The sequence below is a fragment of the Ochotona princeps genome, chromosome 15, assembly GCF_030435755.1.
Source record: "Ochotona princeps isolate mOchPri1 chromosome 15, mOchPri1.hap1, whole genome shotgun sequence".
Taxonomy (NCBI): domain Eukaryota; kingdom Metazoa; phylum Chordata; class Mammalia; order Lagomorpha; family Ochotonidae; genus Ochotona; species Ochotona princeps.
In genome coordinates this window covers 22206405-22221201 of record NC_080846.1, presented here as the reverse complement: position 1 = coordinate 22221201, position 14797 = coordinate 22206405, and the positions used below count along the sequence as shown (strand labels likewise).

The following is a 14797-nucleotide window of genomic DNA, read 5'->3' as shown; positions in this document are numbered from 1 at the left end:
GCGTGATAGTTACCAGATGGTGAATTACTCAGCAAAAAAAGAATAATCAGCTAGGATACAGGGAAAAATCTCACAAGTTCAAAGAATTGGGAAGGAGTGCCTTAAACATCAGACAGACTTGAATCTGTGTCTTGGTTCCATCTCTTGTTGCCAGCACTACCTTGAGTAAACTACAGAACCAGTGTGACCTCTGATTTTCTGTTCAAGTTCTGAAGAATAAAGAGGTAATTTTTCCCAACATGCTTAGCATAAAGCCTGGGACATGGTAAGCCCTCAATCAATGTTTATTTGAAAATATCCCTAACTCCAACATGATTAACAGTTTATAAAATAAGTCTGTTTTGAAATCAGTAACACTCTTTTTTCAGTGACCAATACCTCATCCATTACCTCCAGGTATCTGGAATTAGAACCACTAATTTTTTAGGAATATAAAAGGTCGTCAGGAGGAGGGAAGTTTCAAATATGGCTTACAGAGGGGAACTGAAAGAAAAACAAGTAAATAGAAGACTTAAGCTGGCCTAGATTCTACTGGCACCTGTCCTAGCATATTACTGTCAATTAACTAGGGGTAAAAAGAAAAGCAGCACAAACTCAGAAGACAAGGCGAGTGGGTACAGTATCTCCTTGAGACTTGAATAAATGACCAGTGGATTTGAGCCTCAAAGACAAATGCATAATTCCACTCCATTTTTACAAGTTATCATAGGGAAAAGATCAATGTTTTCAAAGTAAAGTTTCAAGTTCAGACTTTGCAACATGCTGAGTAAAGATAGTATTAAACTAAGTTTCAGTAATGAAAGTATGTGAGTATTTTGGAAAAATGTAAAGACATACTTAAGAAATAAAGTCACCTATAATTCTATCTTCAAGAGATAACGACTATCAACAGCTGGTACATAACCTTTCAAATTATGCAACTAAAGCATTCATGTATCAGTCTTCACAGACACAGGAGCATATGTTATCATGTGGTTGAAATATGTAAGTTATTTGACATTTCTCCCAGGATAATAAAATTCATTTGTAGTACGATTTGAATTGCTAACTATATTTTTATCATTTAGTTCTTTTAGCTAGCACCCTATATTTTACATTTATAAGATTGTTGCTAATAGAAAAGAATATTAAGAAAATTGTTCTAGCTTTATTTCTATGCATAAAAAGATTTTAGCATAAATTCTTGGAAATTATTAGATCAGTGACATACAGCATTTTAAGACTTTTAACTTATCACATTGCTTTCCACAATGGTACTACCAACTTGCACTGTATGTGGCACGGCTTGAAAGCACTCTAATCAAGTCTATATTGATGATACTGGACTTCCTCACTAATTTCACAGAATAAAAATATTTCCTTTTACTTCTGTTTCTAATTTTTCCTAATATATACATATAATTTCCTAAATATATATAATTTTCCTAAATATATACATCTGATTTTGAAAAAATATATCTCATTTTCTGTTTATTTTTCTTTATTGACTCGGAATTATTTTGTTGATCACGTGAACTGAGTACCTTTTTCATAGACTGCTTGCTTCCAAGTTTTTTTAAATGCATGGTAGTTTTGAGCTACAGAAATAAAAATACATAAACATAAAATGTTTGCGTAATCCAATTCATCAGGTCTTTTTCCTTTTATTGTTTGCTTTGGAAATCTTTATAAAGTCTTACCTGATTCCAATGCTATACTTCTCACTAATATTTTCCCTTAGGACTTACATTTTAGTGTCAGTGTTTAAATCTTTATTTAATCTGAGCTTTGTTGAGATACCAGATAGGGAATATAAAGTCATGAGTGTAGGATTTAGTGTTTTTAATATTTACCTAGTTGTGCTATCACTATTTATAGCGCTTCATTGATTCCACTTATTTTTTATTCCAAACATAATATCTTTGAAACTTGTTTGTATTTTATGATGACTACATAGTATTTCACTTCGATTTTTTTTCTTCTTAAGCATTACATACAATTATTATAAACCTGCTACCTGAAACTATGATACTACCAAATACACATTTGGTTTCCTTTTCTGATCTAGGAATCTCTGGAGTCATGACTATCTTTAGTGTGCTCATAGCCGGTGGTTGGCAGTTGCTTGGCTTCTTCAGGATTGGGGTTGAGCACAGGGGATATCCGGGCATGATTAGGGGGTTTGAATTTAAGCCCCACCTCCCAAATTCTGGGGAAAGGACAAGAAAGGGCTTGCAGTGATATCCTCAATTACTTCTGTATACTGAAGCTCCCATAAAAACCCCAAAGGACATTAAGTCCCAGAAGTTTAAACATATGCATCTCAGTGGAGGGCCGCAGGCCTGGAGAGGACACAACAGCTCCTTCCCCTGCCATATACTGCCCTGTGCATCTCTTATCTGTAGCTGTTTTATCTATTCTGTGTGACATCTGTTATTAAATACCAATAAATATAAATGCTTTCCTGAGATTTTGAGTGGCTCTAGTGAATTAACAATTTTAAGGAGAGGGTTATGGAAAACTCAACGCAAAGCCAGCAAATCAAAAGCAAAGGTAAAACATCGTAGGGATTCCAACTGACACCTTTATTTAGTACACCAGTCTCCCAGGACTGAACCTTCAGCCTGAGGAATCTGATGGAATCTTTAAAGAGAGTGACAGAACTGAAAGAGGGCGTCCTTCCGGTGTACACTGAAGACATACTTGTCTTTACTAGATTCGCTCTCAATGGTATCCTGAGACTGAGATAATCTTTCATTAATACTTCAGTAAATTGTTAAGTTAGCTGCTAGAACGAGTCATTATTAAAATTAAATTATGTCAAATTAATAATAAGTGAATTGGACCCAGCACGGTAACCTAGTAGCTAGGTCCTTGCCTTGTATATGTGCTGCCGAAGCGAGCACAAGTCCTCACCTTGTAATCACCGGGATACCATATGGGTGCCAGTTAGAGTTACAGCTGCTCTACTTCCCTTCCCGTTCCCTGCTTGTGGCCCAGAAAATCAGTAGAGGACAGCCCCAAACTTGGAACCCTGCTCCTGCGTGGGAGACCTAGAAGAAGCTCAGTTCCGGCCATTGCTGCCTCTTGAGGAGTGAAGAATTTTTTCTCTTGTCTCTCCTCTCTTTGTATATATACCTTTCCAATAAAAATAAATAAATCTTTTTTATAAAAATAAGTTAATTATATTTAAAATAAAATCTAACAGATATAGAAAGTTACATGAAACCAGAATGGAAAAAAAAAACTTTTTTTCCTGAGCATATGGGGTGCTCTCCAGGATAGTCCAGGTGTTAGGACACCAGACCAGTGTCAACAATCTCAAAAAAATGAAAATATCCTGTGTCTTCTTGGATCAACACAATAAAACTAGAAACCAACATGTGCAACTCCAAAAATCATACAAATAAACAGAAGTTAAATAACACACTTTTGAGTAATTAAGGGGTTAATAAAGATAACTAAAAATGCTCACCCTCAATCTTGCTCACATTCTTATCACAACTAAATTACATAACAAATAGTTAAGTACCTAACATATGCAAAATTCTTTGCCCTCACATAGAAACAGAAGTTACACAAATTCTAAATGGTGTAAATGCTAAATTATCTAAATTCTAAATTCTCTCATAAAGTTTATAGTTTTGGTAGGAGAGATTTACAAATGACTAACATTAAAACTCAGTTACTCATCTAAGTCATATTATTTGGAGCATTCAGAATAGAAACTAAAACCACTGGGAGAGATGGATCATAAGATTAAATAATATATGAAACATGTAGTAAGGTTGGAATCAAGAGCAAACTACACTGAGAATTTTATAAACTTTAGATTTACATGCTGTTCATAATTTACCCTGAAAATTTACTTTAAGTTGCTGTGTTTCAAACTTCATACTTCTGTTTCTGAATCTGTAACAGCATGGTTCTGCAATTCTTTCCTTTGATACAATAATACTATTAATTAAAAGGAGTTGCTATTTTCAGATTTTGTAGATGAGAACAATGAGCCAGAACCCTTAAATAACTTTCTTATGGATATGAATTTGTCAGAATTTTATCACACTGGATTTGTAATTGGTGCTCCAAATGGCTTCTCTACCTATCTTTGAAATTGTTATGTGACAACCTATTTATTCATGTACAACATGTGCCTAAGACAAATATCTGGATTAAAATGTATGCAAATTCTTTAAAAGACATATTTATTTAACTTGAATGTCAGAGTTATGGAGAGAGAGAGAGGTCTCCCAACCACTGGTTCACTCCCCAAATGGATGTCTTGAACAGAACTGAGTTGATCTGAAGCCAGCAGCCAGGAGCTTCTTTCGGGTCTTCCAGTAGGTGCAGGAGCTCAAGGACTTGAGCCATCCTCCACTGCTTTCCCAGTCCATAAGCAGGAGCTGTATCAGATGCAGAGCAGCCAGGACTTGAACCAGCACTCATATGGCATGCTGGCACTATATGTGAAAAATTAGCCTGCTATGCCACCATGCCAGCCCCAAATGTATGCAATTTTAATCAACCACTTTGCAGAAAAAAAACAAAACAGCTATTTATGAGAACAGTGGCTTTGCACATTTCCTCAAAAGCACTTCCTAAAAGCTGTACATTATTTTTTAATGAATTACCTTTTAAGTCTTATCTAGAATAATAAATACCATATATAAATAATAAAGATTAACTTTTGTCTCATGTTTACTCAAACAAGACAACTTTATATGAAATGGGGCCAGTGTCATTGTGCAGTACACTAAGCTTCTGCTGCAGTGCCAGCATCCCCAGTGGCCACCGGCTCAAGTCCCAGGTGCTCCACTTCTAATCAAGATCCCGCTTTGGCCTGGAAAAGTAGCAGAGGATGGCTTAAGTCCCTCGGCACTGCGACATGTGGGAAACCCAAAGGAAACTCCTAGCTTGCCTGCCCACTCGCTCTCCCTTCTTCTCTGCCTCTTCTCTCTGTAACTTCGCCTTTCAAGAAAAATTTTTTACATTAAGTATAGTGAAACCCTTTGCCTCACATGAATCCACATTATTCTAACTACTCATCCTAATTCACTGAGGAAAACCTAATTCATTTGAAAAACTAAGAAATTAAGAAAGCGATTTCAGTTATACATCTTAAAACCCCTCAGACACACACATAAATGGATTGCATATTTATACATAAATACAGATAGATAGATACACATGCACAGATCTTCAGATATCCAGAAATCTTTTGTGTCAGATATGGTTTAGATTTTCTTACGCATGTACTTAAAGGAAAATAAAGTCAGTATTAGCTTTGCAGTATTTCCTAGTTCTCAAATGAAGTTGTCCTGTCCTGCCGCTATGCTATGCTGCTATGATATATTTTCTTATATTTACCCCTACTGGATTAACAGGTCAAGCACCAGCATCATTTTTTCTTCCCTATCTCTGCCAGCAGCTCAGGCAGTCCCTTGCTTCCAATCCAGCTGTGGTCTTGCCCTCAGTTTTCAGATAAGACAAAGATAGGAAAGTAATTCCCTCTGTTACAAATACTTTTCCTGTAAATCACTGTATGTGGGGAGAAGACAGGAAGGTGAATGGGATGTGAGAAGTCAAAATAATATTCACTTCAGAATAATATGATTTATCCAAATATAACACAGTTTGAGTAAAACACCACTCAGAAATCCAACTTATTTCAGAGCAGTTTCGTTATACTGGAAGGTGTATTTTGTTAAAGAGCTTAATTATTCAAGACACTTTGATTTACACTTGTGAAGGGTCATCCAAATTAAGGAAAATTCTAATTAAATGCACTTTGTTAAAGGTAAAGAAACATTTGCTGGAACTGTGAGCAATTATCAGAGTTTTATGCAAAGAAAGCATTAAGTTAGGTACATGCTACTCTCCCTAACAGAATTCCAGTTTGACTAAAGCGGTTTATCAGTAAATAATGTATTGCAGCGTTTAAAAGGGTTAAGGAAATGGGATTTGAGTAACAAAGAAGAATGGAAAACTGCGTTCTCACATTGCTCTCGCATTCTTCTCTGCAACACACACACGAAAAAGCCTATCAGAGGGGGTCAAGTTCATACTCAGAGTCCCCTGTAGTGGATGGAATAGCATCCATGGAGTAGCACAGTTGAGTCAATTGAGTGTGGCATCGGGTTGGAATTTCCTCAGTGAAAGGGCTTATGTTATTAAAGAGCTGATAAACGGCTGAAATTTTCTGGTAGCCTAGAATAAAATCGCACAGGAGGCGCATGTGAAATGTAGCATGTGTGAATAGTTGAGCAGCAAGGCTCCATTTGAAAAGCAGCAACCCAGCTGGAGTGGTGACTCATCACACTAATATCCACTGTTCACAGATAGATTCTCTAACAGAGTCCCAACTTTCTCACAGGAGAAGGAGCTTTTTCGGCTGTTGTGATAGTGTGCATTCCCAAACTGGCTCACGCCACTTGTATTTAACATTTGTCGAATACCTAGCATACACTAAGCATTTTTCCACATTTAGCTTTTCCACCTGTTTGATTTTCTCAATTTTACAGATGATGAATTTGAGGTTACACATCTGGGCTGATATTAAACAAGTTCCACCAGTTGCTTTTAGGCACTGGTTGTTGGCCTGATTGTGTCTGATGAGCACACAAAGAAATTTCCAAACAGAAAAAAGAACATTTAGTGAGCCATACTAAATGTCCAGCTATGGCTTCAATCTTCTTAGAAAAGCCAGTGAAAAATTTGAAATACAGTTACTTGAAAAATGTATTGACAGGCCCGGCGGCCGTGGCCTAGCGGCTAAAGTCCTCGCCTTGAAAGCCCCGGGATCCCATATGGGCGCCAGTTCTAGTCCCGGCAGCTCCACTTCCCAGCCAGCTCCCTGCTTGTGGCCTGGGAAGGCAGTTGAGGACGGCCCAAAGCTTTGGGACCCTGCACCCGCGTGGGAGACCCGGAAGAGGTTCCTGGTTCCTGGCTTCAGTTCGGCACACACCGGCCCGTTGCGGCTCACTTGGGGAGTGAATCATTGGATGGAAGATCTTCCTCTCTGTCTCTCCTCCTCTCTGTACATCTGACTTTGTAAAAAAAAATAAATCTTTAAAAAAAAAAGAGAAAAAAGAAAAATGTATTGACAAACCAATAACTGAGGCGCAAATAACTTCCCAGGCTCACCCACCATGCTCATACACATAAATCAAGCTGCCGCACTACCTTCCAAACACTGAATGACCAGAGGACTTCCGAAACATTGGCTATATCTGATACCCGTCAGGATTTCAAGGGACTTCCTTCAGGATAACCAGTAGGCTGAGATGAGCCATACTTGACTTGCCATGATGCATTTAATTGTTTTTGTTTCTGCCCTTCCTAGAATGAGGTGGTGTTCATATTCAACATTAAGTACCTCAGTAATTTGACAGACTATCCAAAGAACTGAGACATGTGTGAGTATTCCAGTTGTTTGAATGGAACTAACAAATTAACTGGACTAGAGTGACAACTGAATTAAGATATTAAAACTTTGGTCTACTAAAATTCTGTAATTTTCTTCTTTTCAAAATCTTTAAGTGTTACTACTCTAAATTCATGTATGTTAACTGCATGCTTTCATAACTTATTTCTCCTTTCTTTCCTTTTCTGCAAAATGTGTGATTGCAAAGACTACATGAGTTAATGCATAGAGGGCAATTCAAAAAATTCATGGAGGGGGCAGCAGTTCGGCCTAGATGTTAAGATACTGGTTAGAAAATCTGAATCCCATATTGAATTGTCTGGGTGTGAGTCCTGGCCCCACATCTGATCACAGATAGCTTCCTGCTAATGCACACCCTGGGAGATAGCAACTGACAGCTTAAGAAGTTGGGTTCCTGGCACCCATATGGAAACAGTCATGAATTTCTGGCTCACGGCTTCAGCTAGTCCCCAGCTCCAGCCAATGATAACATTTGAAAAGTAAACCAGTGGATGGGAATTCTCACTTCCAAGCTCATTACTAACTCATTGCTTTTAAAATTAAACAAAAAAATGAAATTAAAGGATAATTTTCATCTTGAACAAAAAATCTGAAATTCATTTTTAATTTATTCATCATATGCATTTCCTAAGAATTTTCTGAGGATCTCTTTTTAAAAAGACTTAGAAACAGGCCTGATACACAGTATTTGATGAAAGTTTTAACTATTATTTTAGTATTATCATTATTATCATTATCATTGGTGAATCTATATAAAATGAGCCAGCCAGTGCAAAGCCTATTGAACATAAAATATCCTACATGGTTCTAAGCATTTAGGTTAATCAGCTAACAAGTTGCAACTGAGGCTACACCACAATCACTTCCTTCTCTTTCACTCCCAGAAATCTACCACGTGTGGCAATGGCTTTCTTCTCCTTTTCTTCATACAATAGAGTTCAGACTGTCAGTGATCAGTAAATAACTATGTGGTGATTATTATAGGTTAACAGATAGTGATACAAATGTGACTTTGGCTTGGCCTTGCAATTTTGAAATTCACAGACAAGAATATAAACTGGGAATACAAAATAAATCAGGAATTGAACTAGTGGAGATGCTTACAAAGTACCATAGAGCAAGGATGAATACTGATGCTCATCCTGGGAGGGGAGATGAGGCTTCACAGAGGGAACGACTCCAGTGCCTTAAAAGTACTTTAAATAGAAATTGTAAAGTCTTCCAGCATGTTAAAGGTCTCCTATAATGCTTTCATCATATCTCCCTTTATCCTCCATCAAAATCCACCTCCCCATGCCTATTGGATCAGTCTCACATTTCCTTGAAAAATCCAGTTCTGATCCTACCTCTAAGTCCTCTTCTCACATGACTTTTTCTATCCGACACCCTCCACCTGGGAACACTGGACCCTTCTCACTGTCTGGCAAAGTCTGATCTCATCTCCTCCATAACATGAGAAAATGAAATCCCTTCCTTTTAAACATAAAAGCATTTCAAAAGGCAATTCAGATAGATACTAATGTTATTTTTTTGTCTTCCATAATAGCTATATTTCCTTCATTATGCCAACAAAATCATAAGTACCACAAGGGAAAAAAATATTTCATAAACTTACTTGTTCCACAACACCTGGAAAAGTCTCAGACAAAGCAAAATATAAGTGGTCAAAAGTACATTCAGAATTAAATTATTTCATCAGTTCCTTTTCTGGTTTATCTGATATGCAATAAATTCACTTTATGAAATTTTGAAAGATCAAATAACACAGAGCAGAAAACATTCTTGCCTCTGTCAGTTAATTTACTAACTGGAAGTCAATAGTGCTGTATGAGAAATAAACTAGCATGGTTAAATTCGTGAATGTGAAGAAAATGTGAACCATGGAATAAATTACACATTTGGTTTATACGAAGGCTGTGAATAAGGTTCTTGTATTTGGCAAGAAGTAAGAAAGTAGTATATTGTTCAGAGAGGGAACATAGTTAGACAAGTTTGAAAATGCAATGAGAATAATTGAATGGCCTTTTCTGTTAAGAAGTATACTACTGACACATACACACATACACATTAGTCAAATAAGAGGATTATAATCACATGTACACACACACGCACATGCACACGCACACACCACACACGCACAAACACACATGCACACGCACACACCACACACGCATGCACACACACGCACACACACACCATAATGTAAGTTGGGAAAACAACCTTTTCACCTTTTTAAAGATGTTTTGTAAACTCAACTATCTTTGTATTTTTTTAAATATTTGTTTGAAAGAAAGAGAGAGAGAATGAGATTGAGAGAGATGAGAGAGAATGAGCTTCTATGTTCTCCAGTTCATGCCTCCAAATGGCTGAAATGGCCAGAACTGAGCCTGACGGAAGCCAGGAGCCCAGAAATTCATCCTTGTCTTGCACATGGGTGGGTAGGGGACCACATACTCTGGCCATCCTCCATGGCTTTCACAGAAACATTAGTAGGAAGCTGGATGGAAAGTGGAGCAAAACTTGAACTGAAATGCTTATTGGGTTTTGGTGCCATAAGCAACAACCCAACCTGCTGAGTCCCAACAGAGATCCCTCTATGTTCAAACTTAACTCTTTTCTTCTTTCCACTCCTAGTGTTATTTCTCATACTGTACCTCTATTTAGTCTGTATTTTCTTTCTATTTATTTCTTCTTAGCAAAAACCCATACACATACAAATGCATACAAACATTATCAATTATTTCCTAAACTTTGTACTCAAAGTTGGAAACCAACTACCCAAGAGGTCCTTTATAGTGATACTGTTAATTTACTAACCTAGCAGTGGTTTTCAAGTTTCAAACCACCAATCACGATAAGAAATTTTAGGGGAAAAAATTAAAAAAGAATTTGTGCCAGTTATCAATTTGTTAACTTTGTCTATAAAACCAATCTTCCTTGCCTGTTCTGCTGAAATGGATATGGTCATTTTAGATATTTTATTCATTGATAGTCAACATGTTAAGCTTTGCCATTACAGGGCACAGGGAGGAGATGCAGGAGAAAAAAAAACATGTCCCTCCTTCCTGGGTTCGGCATGCTTGCTCAACAGGCTCCCCCAATGCATGCAGTTTCTGTTTCCAGGTTCTTGCAGAGTAGAAGGCTTCTCTTGCAGCCAGCTACGGCTGGCTTCTCCAGCCCTTGACTCCTGCAGAACAAGTAATTTTTCCTGCATCCAGCCCTGGTAGGAAAGACTAGTTCCCAACTGCCCAACTGTTGTATCACAAACAACTTCTCCAGTGCCACAATCCTGCAGAACCAGGTGCTGCTTCCAAGCATGCAAGCCACAGCATCAGCAAGTGGCCACGATCATCCTCTAGCACTCATCACAGGTAATTTTGTAGCACATGTACTCAAACACTTTCCTTTTCTCTATACCCAGAGAGCTTTCCAGAATGTTGCAGAAGTTAAATTTCCAGCAACTTTGCTTCATCATGACATCATGGTAACTCCTCTGCCATCAAGTAACTATAGTCATGCCGTCTCCTACAAAGTATAAACCTCACTCTAAGGAAAGGAATATGGAGGCCAGAGAGCGGCTTTTTGGTGGTCTCTCTCCCCCCTCTCCCCTTATTTTTCTGAGTATTTCTTCAAAAATATAGCATTCCTCAACTTGTTTTTTTGCCTAAGAATGCAGACACTATGCCATGGGACATTAAGTCATAGTAAAATTTGACACGACTGAAAGATCTGACATTTTACATGAAGTGGGAGAAAGGCAACTATGATAGAGAAGATGGGAAGGAAGAAGTGGCACATTACAGACTCAGATATATCAGTTTCAGGAAAATATACATAGAGACATCAGGATCAGAAAATTGATTCTCTATCCACATACTGTGGTTCCTGGAAAGTGTCTATGGATACCCAGGGCATAAGTTCTTCAGAACAAAGACAGCTGCACTAAGCCAACGAACTAGTGCATTCTCTAATGGACGATACAGTTAGGGTGTGCTTTTAAAACCAAGAAGAATAACCAAGACAAAAGGCCAAGTGAGGAGTAACAACGCTTAAAGGTAAAAGACAATATATTAAATCATCTCTGTTAAACCTTTAAAAAATATAAGCTAAAAAAGCTACAAGAATGCTGGAGAAAACACAGCAGTGTCATTTCACATGTGAAATTTGACTCGTACAGTACCTACATTAGGATTTGTGACTCAAAATATCACATGGATTAAATCCTTCATTTACAGTGGTTCTGTTTCTTATTTAGAACAGTAACCTTCCCTTAGATCTTGGACTATAGTGAATTGCATGAGAAGAACACAGATGGAGAATCTTCAACAAAAGGCAAAGACAATGTAGCAAATTTTTACCATTTGGGATATTAACAAGCTTAACACAACTCAGCAACCATCTAGGGTGTTACATCAACTACTATGACAAAAACCAAAGGTGTTGAAACATAAGGATATGTGTTTTCTGAGAGGAAATGGGTGACAATTTAAGGAGTTAGTTTTCTAAAATAGGGAATAAATACCTAAGAAGTCAGAACAGATTCTCAAACAACGTTAATGTGCATAAAGTTTCTCCAATTTAAGAAAAGTTTTAAAGTCTTGAAAACATTTTCAAGGAAACTACTGTTTCCTGTTACTTTTGGAAAATGCAAATGTTAGTATTTTAAAAGAGAAACCTTTACAAAGAGATATAAAGTATGTTTTACATGTTACGAGTATCAGATTTTTGTTTATTCATTTCCCCTAAGAAACTTTGCAACTCTGTTTTGGATAAGTGACATTTACTCTCAATTAAGGTTTCTTTTTATTTGTTCAAGTCAACCATCCTGTGGGAAGTAAGGGGCTTCTAGGATTTTCTCTACCTAGATAAATAAATGTTGGCAAAGTTTATTCTTTGCTGAATAAAATATATAATTTCCAGAATATACTATCTGAATTTAGTATTTGTCAAAATGTCTATGTGTGGTAAACTGTCGAGATTTTTTTTAAATGAAGATTTTAGACCAATGCAGAAACTGTTAAATTCACAACCTATGCATAAGCATCTTGAAAATCATCAATGTTATTTTCAATATAGGTATTTGCCCTCCCTGGAGAAGAATGGATAATCTAATTGGTAGATATTATTACATCTGAGGAGTTAATGTGAAGAAATTTCATAATGATCCAATAAATAAATTTAGGCTCATCCCCTGCAGTTAGAAAATCAATAAACACATAAACATTTTCATTTTTTGCCAATCTTTCATATCATAACTCTGTTAAGCACCAGGGTTACTGAGATGAACAAGTTAATGTTGGGTACTTTAATTCCCAAACAGGGAGAAATTAGCCAGTCTATTACACTGGTAATTAATAATGAATGTCAATAATTGCTTTTTTTGTGGGGGGGAGTGAACGCAAAAAGAAAAAGAAAAAAATAGGTAAGAAAATTCAGTAATGGAAAGATTGTGCGGTGAATAAGCACATGCAGTTTGTTGCCATCTGTGATATATTCCAATCTGCAGGTTTTCCACATACTTACTTGAACAATGGAGTTCCACAAACAACACATTTGTATATTCCAGGATCTTTGTGATGTGTGTATTCTCCTTCAAAGGCACTAATAAGCAATAAGCAGATTAAGAAAATTAAAGTTAGGATTTACTCTTACAAAACATACTTGCTTAAAATAAATCTCTAATAAATCTTTCAAGGACTTTTTTTTTATCCTGAAGTGAGAACAGACCAAACATATGGAGATCTGAACATTACTAATATATTTCAAATCTGTATAATAAAATGTATATAAAACTAAACAGTGCAGGTTAGATTAAAAAAAAAAAACAAGGCATCTAGTTATGTAATGCTAAGAAGGAAAAAAAAAATCCTATTTCTTAAGAAAAAAAAAAGCCCATAGTTTAGATTCATAGAAAGAGCACTATTACATAAGATTTCTGCTACCCTACAGGATCCAAGAGTGTATCACAAAGTGCAGAAGGGTCCAAGACTTCAAGTGGAAGGAGCCTTATTTTTTGGTTTGAAAAGGAATATTGCAGCTTTAAGGGAATATTTTTCTAAGTTAACAATCTTGAAGGCTAGGAGGTCATTCAGCTAATACAAATCAGCTGTGCTTGCCCAACAAAAAGTCTATGTGCTCTGCAGCTTGTTTTTATTATCCTTTCACCCTCTTTATGAGGTCCAATTTTTTTATAAACAGAATTTTTAAGAATGACCTAATCTCTGGTTGTTTGTGTGCATTAAATCATCCTGCTAGTCATGTACACAACAGGACGGTAGAAGTCCTCCTGCGCCAAGGCCGAAGGCTGCTGCTGGCTCACCGCACGGTGAGAGTGAATTCTGTCAGAGATCCAACCTTTGGTAAATTCAGTCAAAGGCGGGAAAATCACAGTGAGACGGTGCTGGCCATTAACAGGGCTCCCACGTGTGGTGAAGGGCTCTTTCAGTTCATGAATGAAAACAACAAGTTACATCATTAATACATTTGGATCAGAGTTAAGTTATGGCCTTATGCCAAGCACCACAGTATAAATTAGACAACAAAATCGTCGGACCTTGGCAAGTTACCTTTATGCTGGAATCAGCTGAGAGAGACTTTATGCACTAAAACACAGTCTTGGAAGCGAACAAACTCTTTTTTCAAGACTTAGGGCAAACTTCCAAGGACCAAAGCCATGTGAGGGCAGTTATTGAAAATTTTTGACATTCCAACCACAAATGAGCCAATAAATACTTTCTCCACATGTGCTTCAAAAAGAATTGGAGTGGGGTAGAAAGGAACTAAATTATGCTACCTTCTTTTTGCAGCCAAGACGTCTATACTTACAATGGTCACCTTCAAAATTTCAGCATCCTGGCACCGCTCCATGTCCCTCATGGTTTTGCTTACTGTGATGTCTTCCCCAAAAATGTACCTAAATCGCTATTACTTCCACACATTTTGTAGTAAACTAAAAACAGGCCCTTAACAAAAGCACTGTGACTTTCCATAAGATAGTGTTCATTAAATAGAGGAAAAGAACAAATAAAGCTTGGTCTTAACCTAAACAATGCCATTTTCAAGGATATTATTTTGTAGAGTTCAGCCATCAAGCCAGAAATCTTTGAGTTAATTGGCAAGGGAGAGACTTTGAAGGGAAGGAATGAAGAAAACGAGCTCTCACTTAATGACTTTTTATTACAGCTCACCTTACCTTTCCGTCCCTTTCTCCTGAGTGACATGGTACTGCAGGGGTGTTAGCCGCTTCCTCAGCTCCTGCTGGGAAAAGACCACCTTACAGTTCTTTTTATCCCTACATGACCCTGGAAAGAAAGAGGATATGGGAGAAGGAGGCTTTTTAGCTTGAATCCTAAATAATTGCTTTGGCTGTCCGCC

General features: G+C 37.1%; 1 protein-coding gene across 4 annotated transcripts in view; it reads right to left on the bottom strand.

The window, feature by feature from the left end:
• The window catches only part of MSRB3 (methionine sulfoxide reductase B3), a 146608-nt gene that overhangs the window by 79759 nt on the left and 52052 nt on the right, over nt 1–14797 (bottom strand). For all 4 annotated transcript variants that reach the window (XM_036492473.2, XM_004582999.3, XM_058673117.1 and 1 more), the window contains 2 exons: nt 14616–14724; nt 12947–13024 (listed from right to left, as the gene is read on the bottom strand). In XM_036492473.2, coding sequence (XP_036348366.1) covers nt 12947–13024; nt 14616–14724 — 187 coding nt within the window. The remainder of the gene's footprint in view (nt 1–12946; nt 13025–14615; nt 14725–14797) is intronic.